This window comes from Engraulis encrasicolus, chromosome 7 (assembly GCF_034702125.1).
Source record: "Engraulis encrasicolus isolate BLACKSEA-1 chromosome 7, IST_EnEncr_1.0, whole genome shotgun sequence".
NCBI lineage: Eukaryota > Metazoa > Chordata > Actinopteri > Clupeiformes > Engraulidae > Engraulis > Engraulis encrasicolus.
In genome coordinates, this window is record NC_085863.1 from 18,908,417 (window position 1) to 18,930,349 (window position 21,933).

Genomic DNA, 21,933 nt, shown 5'->3' on the forward strand with positions numbered 1-21,933 from the left:
AGGAGCAAGGACCAATGGAATGGATCCACTCACATGGTTTCCTCTTTGTAATATACACAGTTAATGTACAGTACGTCTTAAAGGAGAATTCTGGCCTAATTCAACATGTAGTGTGTCAGTATTCGAAAACACAGCATTTTCTTGTACTGCCGCTTTCGAGATCCCTATAGCCAGCTGACAGGGGGCATGACTTGTTTACATGGTGTTTGAAACAGGCCGAAGCTCCCCTCAAATTCGACAACCAGAGAGTCAAATGTAATGCTCGTAGTGTTGGTTCTATTTATAAGTGCTAAGTTAGTACGGCAGCATTACTGTGTAATACAGTAGGATGCTATTCCTGCCTTAATTAGACTCAAACGACTCGACCAACTTAATTTGACTGATAAATAATGTATTGAGTCAGCACTGCAGCTGTGACAAGACAAAAGATGACTGCAAAAAAGAGTGATTTTGTATCTCAGTCAGTGCTACAGAGCACATTTTGCAGTGTTAATTTCAAACAAGGAGACTTTAACTCATAGCGTTGGTCGTATACTGTCAGTGTTGAATAAACAATGCAAATTGTACGAAACATATTTCACTTTAGCAACGCCAATTTGTCATCTACAGACTGACCATATGTATGATTAAGTGCCAAAATCACACTCACCTCAACAAGACTTAACACCATCAAGTGCTGTTGGGTAAAAAAAGAGATACAGTATGTCCTGAGTTAACGTATTTGATTTCTTTTGTTTTGTGTTGGTTTCTTCTTTTGCATATATTTTTTCTTTTTTGACAGATAAATAGAGCAATAGCTATGATAGATATGAATGTACGTATAAAACATTTAGTAGGCTATCCATGTGTAATCTGCTCAGACCAAATTAAATACTTTAGGTAGGCCTATACAGTATTGTATATAAAAGTGCACACTGGAATATTGCATGAAATAGGTGCGTTACCCAAACTTGTGGTCTTCTCTCAGGCCTCTGGCTCTTACTGCCTCTGTAGACTGACATCTTCTTCGAGTGACGTAATGGTAAATTGTTTAATAGATTTGTAAAACCTCTCAATTAGGGCATGGAACTATAATCCACTTATATGACCACCCAAAGTGAAGTGTTGCCATTGACTGCAAGCCCGCCCGCCTGGGCCCTTTCAGCCTCCTAGTTCGCTTTCTCGCAGCCAGCTCTCAATAGTCTCTACAGTGTGTGCAGTGGTATGGCCAGCAGATTAACTCCAGGATTTTCATAGTACATAATCATATTTGCATGCTACATAGTGCCAACAATATCAAAGTGCTTACACTAATACTGTAACTTACATGAGGACCTTTTTATAGCTCTTTGTACAGATATTTTTTTGCTATTTGTCTTTTTGGAAAATTGATACTTGATGTCCCCAATGTGTCTTTTATGTGAATTTCACATAGCCTACTTTGAGCTGAATGGCTGTTTACAAGGAATTAGGCATACTTTTATCAAGCGCTGTACAAATTTGTAATGTGTGATAATTGTGTTAATATTTCATACATTTTCTGTGAAGCTTACTGTGGTTTTTCAGGATATTGTGCTCTGGTGAATACTTGAATGTGATTAAAGGCTATTATATGTAAAACCATGTAAACACATTTTCTTGCTTCTAAACCCATCTTAAGAACTCCCTAAAGCAAGGGCCACAAAAATAGCCTACATTACGTTGGGTTTTAAATTCTCACTCTTTGGGGAAATTACTATTACGCTATAAATAGGGTAATACTATAGGCTAAGTAAGCTACCTGACGAGTTCAGAAGTGGCCTATTGTCTTTATGTAAGGTCGTGTAATAACATCGCAAAAGTGTGGTCTGATCCCCTGCTTTGGGCAAACCCGGCCGTCAACTTTACCCTCCCTTTCACAGGCATGTGAAGACCGTGGCGCTCACGAGCTTTGCTTCTGAGAAATAAAGTCTGGTCACAAGTTTACTCCAGGGCGCGTTCCTGCACTATGGGGTCAAGAACAGCGCAGTCGTTCTCATAAGGTTCTCAACGCTACGCAGGGCATGACCAACCATCGCGGCTCACCGGTGCTGATGGGCACAATGCAGAATAACTTGAAGGAACATTTGTACAAAATACTTGTCATTGGTGACCTTGGAGTTGGGAAAACGAGCATCATCAAACGATATGTCCACCAGACGTACTCCACAAACTACAGGGCGACAATTGGGGTGGATTTTGCTCTGAAGGTTCTCAATTGGGACTCGGAGACGGTTCGGTTACAGCTTTGGGATATAGCAGGTATGCCAGTTTCATTCTTGTTTAAATTCGTCAAGAAATTGTAATGTATGTTCGCAGCCGTGCGTTTTTACGCACATAGCAAAATGTCTGAAATATTGCAGGAAGAATTTGAACTAAAACTCTTCTTAAAATTCTATGAGAGAGGCGTCAACTTGTTTGTGGCTTGTTTGGGGCTTTTTATTTCAGCTGCATACCTGCATGTCTTGGGGAATCAATCACATTAAAATCAGAGTTAAACTTCACGAATTGGTTCCGTTAATTAGGGATCTTGACGACGACTTCCAACACTTGAAGTTTCTCACGTGCTAGGCAAGACGTCAGACCTGCGTGAGTGTGTGTGCCTGCCTGTGTGTGTGATACGCGTGAGTGTGTGCATGTGTGAGTGGGTGTGTGTGTGTGCCTTTAAAAAAAAATAACTCGTTTCCTACAGCCTCTCGGAAGGTATGCGTGTAATCATATGAGAACGGGTCTCATGTGAGAAAGATTTAGAAACCAGTCACAGGAGAACCATTATGGAAGAGCGGCAGTAAACAAACCTCGCCTGGAGACGAATATAACCGCTCTGTTGAACACACCAGCTGACTGCTGAGGTCAGAGAGCCCCTCACCACACTGTCCAAGTGGACTTCACTTTTAAGACCTATTATTTAAAAATCAGAATGGATTTCTTATAGCCTACGTATTTTCATTGGAGTGTATGATTAAGTTTTATTGTAGTGTGTTCCGTTAAATATAGACTACACTAGGTCTAGGCCTCACTGGGAAACGCAGCATTGTTGAAAAGGCCTACTTTACCTGGCTGCATGAAGCAGGGACCTACTTTATTTTCTAACTCTTGTTTATTAGTGTTACTGGGAAATAATGGCAGCTTTGTTAGATTTAGACAGAGAATTGGGGTAATGCATGTCTGTGGCCTCCAAATCTCTCGCCTAGAGAGAGAGAGAGAGAGAGAGAGAGGGCTGTGAAACCGGGCAAGGCTTAAATGTAATCTCCAACCTGACCTGGTGCTGGTGATAAAGAATGGCTGTGCTCACATTGTTTAGGATTGGCCTGCATTCACAATGAACAACTCTCATTCATACTTTGTTCTGGTCGGGAGAAAACATCTGCAGCCATGGAGACGAGTTATGTGTTCACAGGCATATTTGGGTTGAGAAGAAGACTTTGTAAGACTATGTGAAAAGGTTGTTGGAATATTCTGGAGGCCCAGTGAGAGTAGACATGACTGTTGCTATTGAATTATCTAATCGTTCAAGAAGCTTTTGTTTACTGATTGTCTTCTGCTGTTCTCCCACCCCCGCCTCCCACAGCCTACACAGACTCTCTCTCTCTCTCTCTCTCTCTCTCTCTCTCTCTCGCTCGCTCGCTCACACACACACACACACAGCCTCCAGTCATTAAAAAAGTGCAATCTGGAGACCATGTACATTTATTCAGCAGATTTGTTCAGGATATCTGCTATCCAGCAGCCTGGCAGGCCAAACTAGAGAAGTATAGTCTGGCATGGTTCCATTGATGAAGCTGTCAAGCTGTGAAACCAACATTCAAACCAGCTCAGACTGCTTAACTACACACAATAGGCCAGTACAGCCCTGCTGTTACTTGGCTAAGCCCTTGCCAATAACTCACTACAAAGATTTAAACAAAAAAAAACTTGTTACATCGACAGAGTGGTGTGATCGGGGGGCAGATGTTGTGCCCTTTTGGACGATTTCCCATGGTGCACTGCCACACCAACTTAACCTGACGCCCGCCAGATTAATGGCTTCCACCTTGCTCCACAGACATTCAACTGGAACTAGGCCATACGCTTAGGTCTGTGAAGGTGTGGTTTTATTTATTTTTTAAATCCTTGCACATGATCGGAGAAACCACTTGTCTGACATTTTGAACGAGGTGTTACTTTAACTACTCACAGATTCAAAAATACAGCTGAATTTACAGAATCAATGCCGATGTGTGAGCCATGCTAGCGGCCATTGTTTTCTGAAATAACTGTCGCATTTCACATTTTTTCCCTTCTCCCTTACTGTTACACTTTTCTATGTCACATCTCTGAATATACTGTATCATGTTCCTGTGCCTGCACGCCAGTTCGGGGGCTAAATACACGAGGGTCTGACAAGAGATAGGTTAACACCAACTTGCCAGGCAAAAATATTTTCTTCTGCTAGGAGTGTTCATCTACCTTTCGTCTTCTTCTTCTTCTTTTTCTTGTTCTTCTTCTTCTTCTTCTTCTTGTTATTACTAGTAGTACTAGTTGTACAGTAGTAATAGTAGGAGTAGGAGTATTGTTATTATTATGTGAGAGGTCAACATTTTTAATACCTCTCCCTGTGTGTTTCACATCCATGTATGTGCTTCCCTGTGTGGTGGTGGGTGAAAAGGCCAGGAACGCTTCGGGAACATGACGCGCGTCTACTACCGCGAGGCCATGGGCGCCTTCATCGTGTTCGACGTGACCCGGCCGACCACCTTCGAGGCGGTGGCCAAATGGAAGGAGGACCTGGACTCCAAGCTGACGCTGGCCAACGGCCAAAGCATCGCCACCGTGCTGCTGGCTAACAAGTGCGACCAGGGCCGCGACGTGCTCAACAACAACGGCATCAAGATGGAGCAGTTCTGCAAGGAGAACGGCTTCGTCGGCTGGTTCGAGACCTCAGCAAAGGTACGGTTAATTAGGCCTCCTCTGCGGAGAGCACACACACCATGCCAGCAGCAGCACACGTGGCAGCAGCATCTCCACAGTGACTTAATGGCTATAAATCAGTATATAATAAGATGAACTGGCCCTGCCGTGGCCAACCGGTAGGGTACTCGCCTGCCATGCGGCTGACCCGGGTTCGATTCCCGGCCCAGGTCCTTTTCAGACCCCTCCCCGTCTCTTTCCCAATTCGCCTCCTGTCCACCTCTCACTGTCCTATCAAATAAAGTTTAAAAAGACCAAAAAGTAAATACAATCAAGATTAACTGACTTTGAGTTTATGCTGGTATAGCCTTTGGGTCAGTGGGTTGCTTGTTTAACCCATTGATGCCTAAGGCACTTGCAAAAAAGGGTGCTGAATGCCTGAGCCCCATGCCAGCAGTTTTGTCATATTGGGCGAATGGTTATGGAAGTTGTCTTTGTATCAGAGAGTTGCTGGTTTCAATCCCACCATTACCAGTCCAAGAAGACGTACAGCTACACATACTGTACAGATAGAGACATCAAGTATTCAATTTATTTGTTAGCAATACCTACTCTCAGCGCACCTTTAAAGATGTATTCACAACATTAGTCGTATAGACAGTGGTGTAGTCTATGTAGAACGCGGGTGTACGGAGTATACCCACTTTTACATTTCAGGGATTTCAGTAGGCCTATACCCATTTAAAATTGATTGATCCATTGTTTTGAATAGCACAAATATATACAGTATACCCACTTCAAAAAATGCTCAAATATACAGTATACCCACTATAAAAAAGTAGACTACACCACTGTCGTATGATATTACAATGCTGAAACCATGTAGTATCATACCACTAGTGTTGTAATTGCATTTGTAAGAGTGTTCTATTATTCACATTCTTCCTACTGGTACAAGATTTAAGCCTGTCACCTTCTGACCCTAAAGCCCTCCACACACCAGCTCCGACAAAGTGCAGAGCACTGCTCTGCCAACACTCAACTGCGTGGTTTTCAATACAAACTTGCATAGCGGCAGTGAACCCTGCCACCAGTTGTGTACGATTAACGCTATTTTGTTGGAGTGTGTGGACTCAATTAATATCCAGGCAGAAATGCTATGTTTTGCTGCTGTCAGTGTGCAGCCAGTATGTGAGGACAAATGAAATAGTCGGATTCGAAAGTCCTCCACAACTCTGTCCGAACAGATATGCAGAGGATTTAAGAGCAGCTCCCAAACCAGTAGCGCACAGCTGTACATCATTTCCATAATTAAAGACCATAAATTTCCCTGCACAGCGTCTGGGTCAGGTGCTGATAGGAGATAACAGGCAGGTGTCAGAGCATTAAAGATGCACTGTGTAGAATGGTGGCCAGAGTAGGTATTGCAACTATTGCAACTACTCATTGGAACTGTCACATCTTTTCATGAATGTTAACTAGAAAAAATGAACTGATATTCACTAGTATGCCAAAGTACAGTATGTTTTCCAGCTAAAAATATATATTTCTGGAAATTTAAAATGGCGGGTGGATAAGATCCCCCTTTTCATGTATGAAAAGTAACATTTTCCCAGTCATAATGAATACTTAGAATTTCAACACCAAATGACATGCCCCATGTGTAGGACTACATGATGTGCAGAGTTTACTGTGGTTTGTTTTATATGATAGATAAACCCAGGTGAAGTCTATGCAGTATTCATTTAAAGGGCAACTCCTGCCAATTTCAATTTCGAAACAAAAGTTGCCCCCATTAGAATAGCACATATCTCGGAAAGGGCTGGGCCAAAAACTGCAGCGTCACCGGGTACTGACAAGTCAAGGGTAGCGTGAGCAATACAACAGCACATTGAAATTGGCAGGAGTTGCCCTTTAACATGTTTAACATCCACTCATCTTCCATGCAAATAACTGAACCGCAAAGAAGAAAAACACTATCACACTTGCAGCAGCGCTATGCAGCAGCATAGAACAGGCCGAACAAGCCAGCTGTCCATCTGAAGAGCTCTTTTCCAAAACGTTATATCCACCATTTTCGACTTTTTGCATTTTAATGTTGAAATTGACTGTTAAGATGTCCTATCATCTATGTGTGAATTCTTGCCATTCAAATATTTTGAGAACATACTTTAAAACCTCTATAAAATGCATTTTGCAATGCATTTCAATGGAATGCCCAATACAAAAATGTAAATTTCCTAACATTCTATAAAATGGATATATCTCATTTTGGAAAAGAGCTCTTCACATGTGTTCTCTGTCTTCTTGACGAAGCAGACTGGTTGTGTTCTGCTGAAGGTGGACGGTAGTCTGAATTCAGTCTTGTCAGTAAACAGCACCTCGAGGCACAGTTTAAAATAAATGGCGAGGTCATGTGGGAAACCATCAATAGGGAAAGAGAAGAGAACTGTGCAGCTCTTCTCTCTCCCTGAATAGACTCCAGCATGATAGAGCTTTTATACTGTATGTACCCGCTCAACTCCTACGATGCTGCCTGCTGCCTACTCATGAGAGGTCAAGGATTTCTCCTCTTTTCCGAAAGTAGAATTGAATGTTCTGCCTCGCTGTATTCGTGCAGTATTTGGCAGTTTCATTACCAGACCAGATATGGAGGAGAGATGTAGAACTATTAGGTATATTGGGCATTACATAAATTACCTATGTTCACTGATGTTTTAATTCAGTGTTACTTAAATTATTGTTTTAAGATTCTTATAATGATCAGGGGGTTGCTGTGGAAGAGCTTGAAGCTCAGTCAAGTGTCCCTGAATAAAACAGATGATGATGGTGATGATGACGATGGTGAGCATGATGACGATGGGGGTCATGATGATGATTATGACAGTTATGATGATGATGATGATGTAGATTAGTATACAGCAATTTGGCATAGCCTTTATTTGAAGGATATATTAACACTGTAGTCAGTCATTGTCACTTTATTTTACGATATTCAAGTTAGCTATTACTGTGGGCAGTGACAATCTGTAAAGCTATAACCATAATGTAAGCATGTACGCTGTCAGGGTATATCAGTCAGCATAACGGGGTGTCAAACTGGTTCTGTGCGACAAACTCAATTTATTTTGTGTAACAAGACACATCTTAGGTACCCACTCCTTCACAGCCATTATAACAAAACCCTCTCTTCCATTCCTGTCTTACTTTCCATTTTGTGTCAAGGACACTTCACATTAAGTTGGCTGGAGACTAATTTGGTCTAATTCATGGTCTAAATCAGTGATTCCCAACCAGGAGTGTGTGTGCCACTAGGGGTATGCATGCACATTCCAAGGGGTTCATGGGAAAATGTAATAGGAACAAATGTATTCAGCATAGTCACATTGGGATAGAGGAAGAGATATAGGGCATGTGTGAGGCATACTCATTGTATGACAAAAAGGCTTAGGGAGCATGCAAGACAAGACAAGTTTGCCTCCTAACTGAACAGTGTTCAAAACTAGAATGATGCTTTTAGAGTCAGTTTTTGTCTATTCTTTCACACCTCGCATTCTTTCACACCTCTCTTTCTTTCTCATTTTTCCTTTTGTTCTGCCTTTTGGTCTTTCTCGTCATTTTTATAATTCCATTAAGAATGTGTTTCAATGTGTTTGGTGTTATGATTGAGTTTTGTGCCCAATAACTGAACTAAATTGCTTTTTACGCATTGTTTGATATGAGTTTTTAATCTCTTTTCTTTCTCTGGTTTGTGGTTTTAACTACAAACGTAAAATTATAGATGTCTCTGTAATGGATTTCATGAATTCAAAAATTCTCATTCATTCATTCCTTTCTTCTTTCCTTCATTCCTTCCTTCCTTTCTTTCTTTCTTTCTTTCTTTCTTTCTTTCTCAGGAGAACATCAACATCAACGAGGCGGCCAACTTCCTGGTGAAGCACATCATCGCCAGTGAGAACGACATCCTGAAGTCGGTGGTGCCCGACACCATCTCCCCCCAGCTCAGCTCCACCAAGGAGGTCAGCTGCTCCGCCTGCTTCAAGTCCTAGAGGCGAGCGGGTGGGGGATGGAGGCTGTTCATAGTCTGCGTAGGCCGACGCACCACACTGAGGCCCCGTGTACACAGATACAGATATTTTCTTAAATGCATAGTTTTTATATACATTTTGGCCTTCCGTTTACACACGATATAGGCACAGGATCAAACACAAGCAGGTAATTGGAGTGCTTCTGGGTCTTCACCTTTTTTTCTTGGTGCTCATCAGTAGGGGCTCTCAAACTTGGTCCAGGAAGACAGATGCTGAGGCACTCAAGGTTGCAATTTTTTTTACTTTTTTATTTGGCTACTATGCCTACGCGTTTCGGCCCTTATGGCCTTCTTCAGGGCGTATGAATAGGCACAGGATATTTAAAAAAAAAACAGATTCTTTTAAAACTAATATTTTTTAGATCCTGTTTACATGACATGGGGATAAAATAGCTATTGCTATTTCAACACAAATTAGTATGGAAGTTCACTCATCGTGGAATTTACTGTGTATGAGGCAAACAACATATGAGAAACACATTTCTTGTGTTTTTCTTGTTTACACAAATCTGATTCTGATGCATTTTTATGCATCTCTGCCCAAACAGATACAACTATGCATTTACAAAAATGTCTGTACCCATGTAATCGAGATCTGAGAAAGTATAGGCCCTGCTATGTATTCCTCCTGCCCAAGAGGTAAAACAAAAAAGACTAAGGGTGTCACATCTTCAATTGTCTTGCCAATCCTGGCCAGAGTTGTATAAAGTAGAAGTAGAAGTACTCTAATAAGTGTTATTACAACACTAGTGGTATGGTATTACATGGTTTCAACTTTTGTAGTAGCATCCTACCAGTGTTGTAATTACATTTGCAAGAGTACTTCTACTTCTACTTTATTACAACTCAGGGGTGAGTTTCTCAAAAGGGAAGTTGTTAGCCTGTTAGCAACTTCGGTAGTTGCCAATGGGAAAATGCATTGAAAGCAACGAAGTAGCTAATGTAGTAAGAAACTTTGGTTTCGAGAAATTCACCCCTGATCCTGGCAATACCTGATTCAAATACATTGAATCAAAGGAGTCTGACGTCATATTAAAAAGGCCCGTTGGGATCAGCTGGTACAATGAATCAGCTGGAAGAAATAAGTGGCAGGGCCTTTTACTCTCTCAGCCTGGGATGTCGGCCTGTGTGGGTGGACGTGTGTTTGGATGGGGCGGGCTCGCCGAGGGAGATTCTGTGTGTTGTCCCCTAGGGGGCGATCTCCATGGAGCTTGCAGAAAGGGAGTGGCACTTCCTTTCCTCCACCACGAAATGTTCTTCCTCAAGGGCCACCCTTCCACAGAGGCCCGGCCCCAACAAAGACTCTCCAGGAGACGTTTTGTCCCATCGCATCTTTTTAGAAAGCAGATCTTTACTACTTTATGGTTATTTCAACCAAACTTGTCATAATTGCAAATGTGAGACGGACAGTGTTATCAAGCGTTTTTTTGTTTTGTTTCCTTCAATCTTTCTTTCAAACACCTCAGTGTTGTAACTACTATGTGTTAAGTGCCTATGTCAAGCTTGCGTGAACCATGTTTTGCCACATGAAAAAGAGGAAGACATGGCTTATTTATTGTGGTCCTTAACCCTGTATGGATTGGGGATTTTTTTTTCAATATACATAGATAGGTATACTGTGTGTGTGTGTGTGTGTGTGTGTGTGTGTGTGTGTGTGTGTGTGTGTGTGTGTGTGTGTGTGTGTGTGTGTGTGTGTGTGTGTGTGTGTGTGTGTGTGTGTGGTGTGTGTCTGTGTCTGTGTCTGTGTCTGTGTGCGTGAGAGAGAGAGAGAGAGAGAGAGAGAGAGAGGTCGTGTGTGTATGCGCGCATTTGTATGTGTGTTAACTTTTCAAAGACTACAGAGCTCTACAGCTATTTTATTTAGCATAATAAGACACTGGACTATAACTATTCTTCCATACAATTCTCAAAACTCACTGAACTGTAAATTCTTTTCAACACTGACATCCTTTTTTCTCTTCATGTTACATGAGGGAAAGCAGGCAGACACATACAGTACAGTAGTGACTATGTATGTAGATATGTAGAGGACAAGATGACTAATATATAATGTGTATAATGGAAAATGAAATGAAAAAGAATGGCATACGGATTTGTTCAGGTGTCACATGTGTATGTACTATATACCATAAAAGTATAACATGCTGTGAAAAAATGCTTTGAGTCTACACTGTATAAATGTAAAAGTTCACCCAAAAAGATTCAGTTAAACACTGTGTAGGAACCCCAAACGGTTCCTGACAAATTGGTTCTCTAAGGAACCCTGGGGTTCTTCCCAGAACTCATAGGTTCTTCAGACAACTTTTTGGGTTCCTCAGAAAATGTTTAGGTTCCCCCACTATCCGGGCTCTATGAGGAACCTTACTTTTTTTTTACACTACATTACGTAAAGGACCTTTAGATTGGTGATAACCGTGAGATGGCAGCAGACGTTAGCAACAACAAATTGTCAGTTCATGCATTTTGAAAATGATTTATGTAATTCAGGAACTTCAGTCCTTAGAAACAAAACCCAAAATGCACAGATATTTGCAGGTATTTAAAATAATTTAATATTTTTGCTACATTCTCAGAACCACACTGGGTTACACTATTAACCACTACAACTCACGCTGCATCAGTAGTGCTACTAGAACGTAGAAAGTATGATTGTGGTGCAGTAAACCTTTTTTTATTTTTCAAGTTTTGTTTTACACTATGCCTCTCGCCACACAACCATGTCAGTATTTAAAATCCCATAGTAACATTTGAAGGGTTCAGATGTAAAACTGTCTGTGTTTACAAAAATAGGCTGTATTTCTGTACGTTTAATAAACTTTAAAAACATACCATTTCATTTTGTTTCAGCTTGACTTGTTCATGATAACATATGTAACTGTTTTTTTAGCGATAACTTGGGTAAAATACTATCTAAACATTTTTTTTTTTTTACAGATTTCTGAAATAGCTTTTAGAGGGTTTGCATCTGAACTCTTCCTTTCCTTTAGAATTGAATGAAAAGGTATATGGTGTGTCTGACTGACAAAACAACACACTGTTAGCTTAGATGTCAGATGTGCAACGACTGCTGCCAATCCAGCCCTGTATTGGCCAATATGACATGCTACTCTGTCTCCTGTACCATTTGTATGAGCTTTGTATCGTGCCTAATGGGTTTCTATATGTGAGGTTCTGTGCAATAAAAAAACAGGCATAACATACTCAGTTGAGTGTGTGTGTGTGCGTGTGTCTGTGTCTCTGTGTGCGTGTGTACACGCTTGTGTGTGTGCGCCTGCACGCATGTGTCTGTGTGTGGCAGAGATGTGTGTTTGTGTGTGCCTGTGTGCGTGTGCCTGCGCGCATGTGTCTGTATGTGTGGCAGAGATGTGTGTTTGTGTGTGCCTGTGTGCGTGTGCCTGCGCGCATGTGTCTGTGTGTGTGGCAGAGATGTGTGTTTGTGTATGCGTGCGTGTGCCTGCGCGCATGTGTCTGTGTGTGTGGCAGAGATGTGTGTGTGTGTGTGCCTGCGCGGATGTGTCTGTGTGTGTGGCAGAGATGTGTGTGTGCGTGTGCCTGCGCGGATGTGTCTGTGTGGCAGAGATGTGTGTGTGCGTGTGCCTGCGCGCATGTGTCTGTGTGTGTGGCAGAGATGTGTGTGTGCGTGTGCCTGCGCGCATGTGTCTGTGAGTGTGGCAGAGATGTGTGTGTGCGTGTGCCTGCGCAGAGATGTGTGTCTGTGAGTGTGGCAGAGATGTGTGTGTGCGTGTGCCTGCGCGCATGTGTCTGTGTGTGTGGCAGAGATGTGTGTTTGTGTATGCGTGCGTGTGCCTGCGCGCATGTGTCTGTGTGTGTGGCAGAGATGTGTGTGTGTGTGTGTGCGTGTGCCTGCGCGCATGTGTCTGTGAGTGTGGCAGAGATGTGTGTGTGCGTGTGCCTGCGCGCATGTGTCTGTGAGTGTGGCAGAGATGTGTGTGTGTGTGTGCGTGTGCCTGCGCGGATGTGTCTGTGTGGCAGAGATGTGTGTGTGCGTGTGCCTGTGCGCATGTGTCTGTGAGTGTGGCAGAGATGCCTTTGGACACAATCCACCCACGGGTGCTCTCGCAGGCCCTCCTTTTTTTCTCCCTTCTTCTTTTCTTTCTCTTTTAACTTCTTTTTCTCCTTTTGAAAGTGGTCTTTTGCTTTCACTCCCCAGTCGACGTGCTATTGGCTGTGCTGTGATTCAGTTGGTGTGACTCACTAACATTACATAAAGCTTCTGTGGACCCCCACACCACAGCAGGGGGGGCCTGAAGAGTTACTGAGCCTGTCTGTCTGTCTGTCTGTCTGTCTGTCTGTCTGTCTGTCTGTCTGTCTGTCTGTCTCTCAGCCAGTCCCTCTCTTCCTCTGCTACAGTAGCTCTCAGAGTTACTGGTCCTGTCTGTCTCTCTGTCTCTCAGTCGGTCTCTCTCTTCCTTTGCAACAAGAAGTGAAGTTGCCAGTGGTGTAGTCTTCTTTTTTGTGGTGGGTATACTGTATATTTGAGCATTTTTTGTGGTGGGTATACTGTATATTTGATCATTTTTGAGGTGGGTATACCATACATTTGTGCTATTCTAAATAAAGGAGGAATCAATTTTAGGTGGGTATACTGAAATTCCTGAAATGTTCAGGTGTGTTCTACGTGTATGTAGACTACACCACTGATGGTTGCTACTGTAGATCCCAGAGTTACTGCTCCTGTCTGTCTCTCTGTCAGTCAGTCTCTCTCTTCTTCTGCAGCCAGAAGGGAAGTTGGCGTTGATGGTTGCTACAGTAGCTCTCAGAGTTACTGATCATGTTTGTCTCTCTGTCTCTGTCTCTCAGTCGGCCTCTCTCCCTCTACAGCAAGAAGTGAAGTTGGTGTCGATGGTTGCTACAGTAGCCTTAAAGAGTTACTGCTCCTGTCTGTCTCTCTGTCAGTCAGTCTCTCTCTTCTTCTGCAGCAAGAAGGGAAGTTGGTGTCGATGGTTGCTACAGTACCCTTAAGAGTTACTGATCCTGTCTGTCTCTCTGTTGCTCAGTCAGTGAGCCCGTTTATATGCACATCAATAAACCGTTTATAATCAAGTTTTTGGAGTAACCGGTTTATTCAAGTGCTCATGTAAACTGAATAAAGTTTTAATCATTGGTTTATTGCCGTTATGGGTTTATGAGAAATCTGATTTGCACCGGTAGGTTTTTGGCTAATAAACTGATTTCTGAAGACATGTATCCAGCATAATCGGTTATCATCAGGTTATTGACATTCTAGAATGACAAGTAGCCAACCACAAGCCTTATCAGGTTATTGACATTCTGGAATGATAAGTAGCCAACCACAAGCCTTAAATTTTAGCTTTGTGTCACACACTAGAGTGGAACACAGGCAACCGACGGACTGCATGTAAACAGTAATAAACAGTTTACTCCAATAATCTGTTTATTCCAATAACCCGATTATGGCGGCAATGTTAACGGGCTCTCTCTCTCTCTTCCTCTGCAGCCAGAAGTGACGTTGGTGTTGATGGTAAAGTAGCTCTGAAAACAGTAGCTTTCTCTACTCCTTTGCATCCACCTCAAAGCGGGAAGCGAATCATTTTTACAATTTTGACCCAACCTCTTTGAAATTAACCTGGTTGTAACTGAATCTACAAGTGACAACAAAGCAAACCATACGTAACATGCCGGAATGGTCTTGAATATGGTATTGTACAGTGAATGTACTACAACAAAAAGTAGGCTATATAACTACAAACTAGGCTTACTGCAGTATACTGTATATATGAGCTTACTTGGTATGTAGTTTCAGCAGTTCATAGAATTCAGTGACATCAGTGCTTTGCCTATGTAGCCTAAACCTCTCCTGAGACACTGGCTGTGTCCATGTCACACTCACAAAGCTTTGAGCAAGATCAGAAAAGCTACTATTAATGATGCGCTCGTTAGCAAGTCTTGTGCAGTCTGCTTGGGATGACCCTTTTTTCTGTGTGTGTGTGTGCGTGTGCGTGTGTGTGTGTGTGTGTGTGTGTGTGTCTGTGTCTGTGTCTGTGTCTGTGTGTGTGTGTGTGTGTGTGTGTGTGTAGTCGTGTGTGTGTGTGTGAGGCGTGTGTGTGTCTGTGTCTGTGTCTGTGTGTGTGTGTGTGTGTGTGTGGCGTGTATGTGTGTGTGTGTGTGTGTGTGTGTCTGTGTGTGTGTGTATGTGTGGGCATTCGTGCAGGTCTGTGTATATGTGCCTATGTGTGTGTGAGAGACTGACAGAGAGAGAGCAAGAAATGGTGAGAGTCAAATAAAACAAAACCAAAATACAGAAAATGTAGACTCCATTTTTCCCGGCACACTAATAGCAAGTGCAATTAAATCTTGGCTGTAGCAGTCACAGCGTGCTGGACCACGAGACTTCTTGTGTTGCAGATTATATTTTTTTTCCCTAGCGCTGCAGATAGAAGGGGTTCCATCTCGCTCCAGCTCTGCTGTTATCACCATGACAACAGAACCCTCATTAATATGGCCTGTTTGGCAAGGGGGAGTGTTTGAGGGCCCCTTTTTTCTTTTTTTCTCTCTCCTCTCTCTCTCTCTCTTTTTTGCCTTCGTCTGGTTCTTGTTCTTCCTTCCTCACATCGTCGCCAACTGACGCTGTTTCCCTCACCACACACACACACACACACACACACACACACACACACACACACACACACACACACACACACACACACACACACACACACACACACACACACACACACACACACACACACACTTACACTTGCATTATCTCAGCTGAGAAGGTTACTTCAGGTACTGAGAAGACATGCTGTAGTGAGATTAGCAATCTGATGAAGACGAGTAGGCAATAATGTGCATAGTTCTGTCAGTGGAGTGCTGTCCTAGTCAGTGACTTCTATCACACCACACTACTGCATTGCGCAGGCTTAAGTAATGCATTATGACTTGGACGTTGCTATTCTGGTAACAGCTAATTTATAACAGGGACTGTGTTTTAGGAGATTAAAGGTGTTGTAAGAGGTGTAAAACATGTCGAGGTTGTGCTCACTTTCAGGGAAGCTGACACCAGAGATTCTTTAAGTATAGAGATATGCCAACATAATAGGTTTCTATGGGCACCTAATGCGACCAGGTTCCGGTCTGCCTAAAGGGGCGTGTCATAATGCTCCTACAATGAATAGAACAGTCCTTAGGTCTGCCTAGGTCTGCCTAAGGGGGGCCATAATAGAACCAGGAAACAATGGGCCAATGGAACCTCTCTCTCTCTACTCTCTCTGCTGACACGGAGGAACAAATGGGGTGTGTTGTCCCGGGTGCAGGGAGAAAAGGGGGCCCAGAATTGGGTCTTCATGACATTATATGTATTGGGTCGGGGGCCCATTTAGTTGAATTTATCCTGGGTCTGGCCAAAGCGGTCAGCGTCCCTGCTCACTTTGTGCATTGGCAGCCTGTTGTCTTGCAGTGAAAGGTCTGAGAGGTTTTAAATGCCTTTTTTTGGGATATACATAATGGAGTATGCTGTTGTCTTTTTTTCCACACACTTAGACATGTAGTACACACACATACACACACACGCACGCACGCACACACACACACACACACACACACACACACACACACACACACACACACACACACACACACACACACACACACACACACACACACACACACACAGAAGCAATTGTTTATATTGCAGATTCATAAGATAACCTACATAAAAAAATGAGATTGTTTGCTCAATAATGGTTTTGATACAATGTCTCTCTCTCTCTCTCTCTCTCTCTCTCTCTCTGTCTCTCTCTCTCTCTCTCTCTCTCTCTCTCTCTCTCTCTCTCTCTCCCTCTCTCTCTCTCTCTCTCTCTCTCTCTCTCACACGCACACCATACTAGGCATATGACACCAGAACTGACCACTGACAGACACACACACAGGGCTCTAAATTAACACGAATCAGCCAACCAGGCAAATGCAGGTGAAAAATCAGTTTGGCTGGTAGAAAAGAAAACTCACTTGCCACTTATATGACTGATAATGAGGTTAATTAAAAGTTAATTTATAGTCTTGCATACACGCACACCCGCACGTACACACGCACACGCACACACACACACACACACACACACACACACACACACACACACACACACACACACACACACACACACACACACACACACACACACACACACACACACACACAACCCTGACCCCACCCAGGACTAACTACAAACATGGACCGACACTACTCTGGTCACACGCTCCCTATTACTGTCCTGCTCTCTGCACTCCTCTGTTGTGCTCTCAGCATAGCAGCACATGCAGAGAGAGAGAGAGGGAGAGAGAGAGAGGGAGAGAGAGAGAGAGAGAGAGAGAGCGAGAGAGCGAGAGAGCAATGCCAATGAGAGATGGCCAGAGCCCAGATCAGCTGAGACTGAACAGTTCAGAGAGGGACAGACACAAACAGACACACAAACAGACACACAGATGGACTAATGAAGAGAGATGACGGATCAGAATGTTCACAAACAAGCACATGTTTTGATCCACTGGTCCACTTCAGAGTTCTTTAACCCATTTTAGCAGGATGACTCGTATTTGTTGTTTGACCTTTGGTGCCTGGAGGCACATATATGCTGCATTGAGGCTCTTGAGATTTTAGCTTTTTTTAAAAAATAAAAATGTGGGTATGTTACAGCTGCATGAACACATTCTTAACGGTGACGGTTTGGGGGTTTAGCATGCAAATTATTTCATGTTTTTATGTGCATCAGAAGCATTCAGCAGGCGTTTTTTGCAGGTGCTTTAGGCATTAATGGATTAAGCCAAAGATCATCCAAATCTCTTTTTTTGTAATGTGCGTACATTCTAGATTCTGGGATGTTACAAGTATGTAACATTAATTTCATAACCAGAATAGCTGAAGTCTGTAGTCAGCAACGATACACAATTCTTGGTTTTAGACTTCAGATAAGTTTGGCACTAAATCCTTCAAACCCTGCCCCCAAAGTGAACCCAATTGAAATATTTAGGCCTACCAAGTGTAACAGCTTTCTACAGTAATTAATTCAAGAGCGAGATTCATTAAACAGATGAATAGGCTAATTGTCTGTCATCAAAAAGAAACAGTCATTCACAGCTAATAACAACAATAATCTTGTAGCTTCTGTGTACCCTTGACATGCTATTTGGGTGTGCTTTAAACATTATTAGTCTACATATTATTTTGTATTCAAATGAATTAACTCAGCTCTAGTGTAGATGCTTCATCACTTTGGCTCTTTCTCAATGCCCCACTAAATACTCTCTAAAGCCCCCTGGGCAGAGTCTGTTGAGAAACAGTACAACTAGGGAGCAATGCCATTTTTGCAAGCATGACTACAGGCTTGGAAGGAACCAGAAAAGTTGTGATTTTTCCATAATAGTCCATTTCCCTACTTTCAGAATCTCATGACAGTTCGAGGAAATATGACTGAAACATCTTGTTGATTAAAAGAGTGTTTCGCTCCAACCTTAAAGGTGCACTAGGATGGTGGCCAGAGTGGGTATTGCAACTGTGCTTCTCATTGAAACTGAGCTGCCTATTGCTAAATGTGATCTTTTCATGAATATTTACTAAATAATAAACTAATATTTAGTGGTATGACCAAAGAAAAGTAAGCTTTGCAGCTTAAAATGTCTATTTCTGGGTATTTAAAATGGCCATGGTCATAATATATACTTAGAATGAGATGGTGGTTGTAAGTATTTAGGGAAAAGGTAACATTACAACATTTGTGAATGGGCAGCATGAATTCTGGAAATAAACTAGTAAAATATCACACAGTGCACCTTTAAAGGAGAATCCCATACAATTTTAACATTGCTCACGCTACCCATAACATGTCAGTATACCCAAAGAGGCATCACTGTTTTGTTCAACCATTTTTGAGATACTCTGCAGCTGATAGTGACATGGGTTTGTTTACATCTTAACCTGTGAAGGCACAGCATTATAAATTTGTTGTTACCAGAATGACAATGACCGAGTCGTAGTGCATTACTAAAGGCCCTGTGTTATATCATAGTATGTAGTACAGGGTTCTTAACTTTTCAATGACTATTACGGCATGCCAGTGGAGGTACGGCGTGCATTAAGGAACTACTATCTGAACACACTCCACATGTAATGTGAAAAGTGCTGAGTTGTAAGGTGTCTGCTGATATTGCAAAAACATTTTGCAATGATATTTGTATTTTGAGTATTTTGAGACATTTTAAGCAGTATGTAAACAAACCTATTAGCCCCCCACTAGCTGACTGGAATTTTGGATAAGGTTGAATAAAAAATGTGACATGTCACATCGGGTAGAGTGGGTAATACAACTAATTTTGATGGAATTCTCCTTTAATGCCACATGCACACACTCACACACAAGCAAGCACACACACATAGTGAGGGATAGACAGCAAAGCAGCTGTCACAGTATAACAACTTAACTGTCTATGGCAGAGAAGGTGAGACAGTGTTTAGATGAGCATACAGTGTAAACACATTTAAAACTGCCTGAGAGTTCCTCCCACACTCAACCCCCATGCCTCTTTCGTCGTGCATACACACACACAGACGCACAAGTACACACACACACACACACACAGACGCATAAGTACACACACACACGAGCGCGCACACACACACACACACACACACACACACACACACACACACACACACACACACACACACACACACACACACACACACACACACTCATGCTGACAAACAGAAATGCAAATTTCATTAATTAATATTATACATATTATACATATTAATACATCTGGAGGAGCAGATTCTCTCTCTCTCTCTCTCACACACACACACACACACACACACACACACACCTATGCATTGGAGACTCATTTTCACCTATACAGTGCCCTCAGACACAGATCTGTGTGGCCTGTGAGAGCTTTTGTCTCCTCCTCTTCATTTAGAAACATATTGCCATGGCATGCAGGGCTCGATTTTTTACTACTACAGAGACTACCAGAGCCCTTTATGTGCTTATGTGGTTAATCTAAGCTTACAGCAGATTAGTCCACATCATACTGTATCTGGGCCTGTTTACAGCCCCCTTCTGAGAAGGGCCATTGGATCCCCCAGTGGACGCTGTTGCATAAGATATTTCATTTCATATGTGGACTAGACACCCCCATAAGACTGATAGCTTTTTGTCCTGCTGCAATAACACTGACTCCTACTCAAATACACACACAGAAATATGCATACAAGCACACGCACACAGGCACACGCACGCACACGGGCGCGCACACACACACACACACACACACACACACACACACACACACACACACACACACACACACACACACACACACACACACACACACACATACACACCAGCAAAAGGCAGGGCTGGTCATGGAACAAAAAGCAGCCTGCGTCAGCTTAACAAAATACCACATTGCAAACTTTGTTGTTAATGTACACTGCCGCACACAATTTACCTACTCTATAGGTAGAATGGAATGTACAACCCGCTATTATTTTGGAGCAAATTATGATGTGCAGAACATTTCTACTAATCCGTGCATTTGAATCTGAAGAACAGTAGAAATGGTGGAAGCATCATGCTTGGCCTAAAAATAGAAAAGCAGATATGGACTTGAAATAAGCAGACCTCTCTTCTCTTGCCCGATGTACCACCCACACAGAGCAGGGGGTTGGAGATGGAGAAGATAACTCTCGCTCTCTCTTGCTCTCTCCCTCTATCTCAAATGATCTCTGTTTTTGTTTTTTATTTTTTATTTAACCTTTATTGAACCAGGAAAATAAACCGATTGAGATGAAAAAACTCTTTTACAAGGGCGTCCCGGCCAAGTGGCGGCACATTTAATTTTACAAAATTAAAATTCCAGTTGCATTAAAATAACAAATCTAGTAAAACAATAACAAATCAATTATAAAACAGTTACAGACAAGGGACTCAGTCTCAAGCGATCTCATCTTGGAATTGAAATCGCTCAATGGAGCGTTTCTCTCTCTGTTTCAGTTAGATTATTAAAATAGCCCCTTCCTTGTAGTTCATCATATCCTATCCCATCCCATCCCATCCCATCCCATCCCCCAGGCTTTATGGGTTTCATCTGTTAGATAAGAGATTGTAGCATGTCTATGTTGAGCAGCTCAAATGTATGCAAGAGGACTGTGTTTGTCTGTGTGTTCAGTTCAGAGTCAACATAATGAACCTTGGGTCTCTGGTGGAATAAACATTCGTACACCCACTGGCATGGATTTGTGCACGCATGCACACACGCACGCGCACACACACTCATACACACACACGCACACGAATGCATACACACACACACGCACACACAACCACACATGGAGTCTGTGTTGCAACGAGAGAGAGAGAGAAAGAAAGAGAGAGAGAGAGAGAGAGCGAGAGAGAGAGAGAGAGAGAGAGAGAGAGAGAGAGAGAGAGAGAGAGAGAGAGAGAGAGAGAGAGAGAGAGAGAGATGAAACCTCTGCTCTGTGACAGACAGGATGCAGCATGTGCCCGGCCGGCGTCAGCATGACTCACCTGCTCGTGGCAGACGGCTGCTGCTGGCCATGCTGCTGGTGCAGTGCAGGATTTCACGGCCTCTCTCTGTTGACAGGAAGACAGCCAAGCCAGAGGAGGCACAGGGACAATCATGACAGTGTTAAAAGTTTTCGACATGGGCCCTGCCATGGCCAACCGGTAGCGCACTTGCCTGCCATGTGGCTGACCCGGGTTTGATTCCCGGCCCGGGTCCTTTAGCGACCCCTCCCCGTCTCTCTCCCAATTCGCTTCCTGTCCACCTCATTAAGCTAGATTTATGCTTCGCTCGCATAGAATCTGCGTCCGTCCGTTTTCTGTCTATGTGAGTCCACGACCTCCTCTCAGAGGCTCTGCGCCCGTCGCCGAGCGCCTCGAAAAAATTCTAACTATCCG

The 21,933-nt window shown here is 42.9% G+C and overlaps 1 protein-coding gene across 1 annotated transcript; it reads left to right on the plus strand.

Moving 5' to 3' along the window:
- Positions 1-2,014: 2,014 nt before the first annotated feature.
- rab38b (RAB38b, member of RAS oncogene family) lies at positions 2,015-9,328 on the plus strand. The gene is made up of 3 exons (XM_063203030.1): positions 2,015-2,259; positions 4,646-4,926; positions 8,784-9,328. The coding sequence occupies exons 1-3, from the start codon at positions 2,022-2,024 to the stop codon at positions 8,934-8,936; spliced, it is 672 nt and encodes a 223-aa protein (XP_063059100.1). The 5' UTR covers positions 2,015-2,021; the 3' UTR covers positions 8,937-9,328.
- Positions 9,329-21,933: the final 12,605 nt, after the last annotated feature.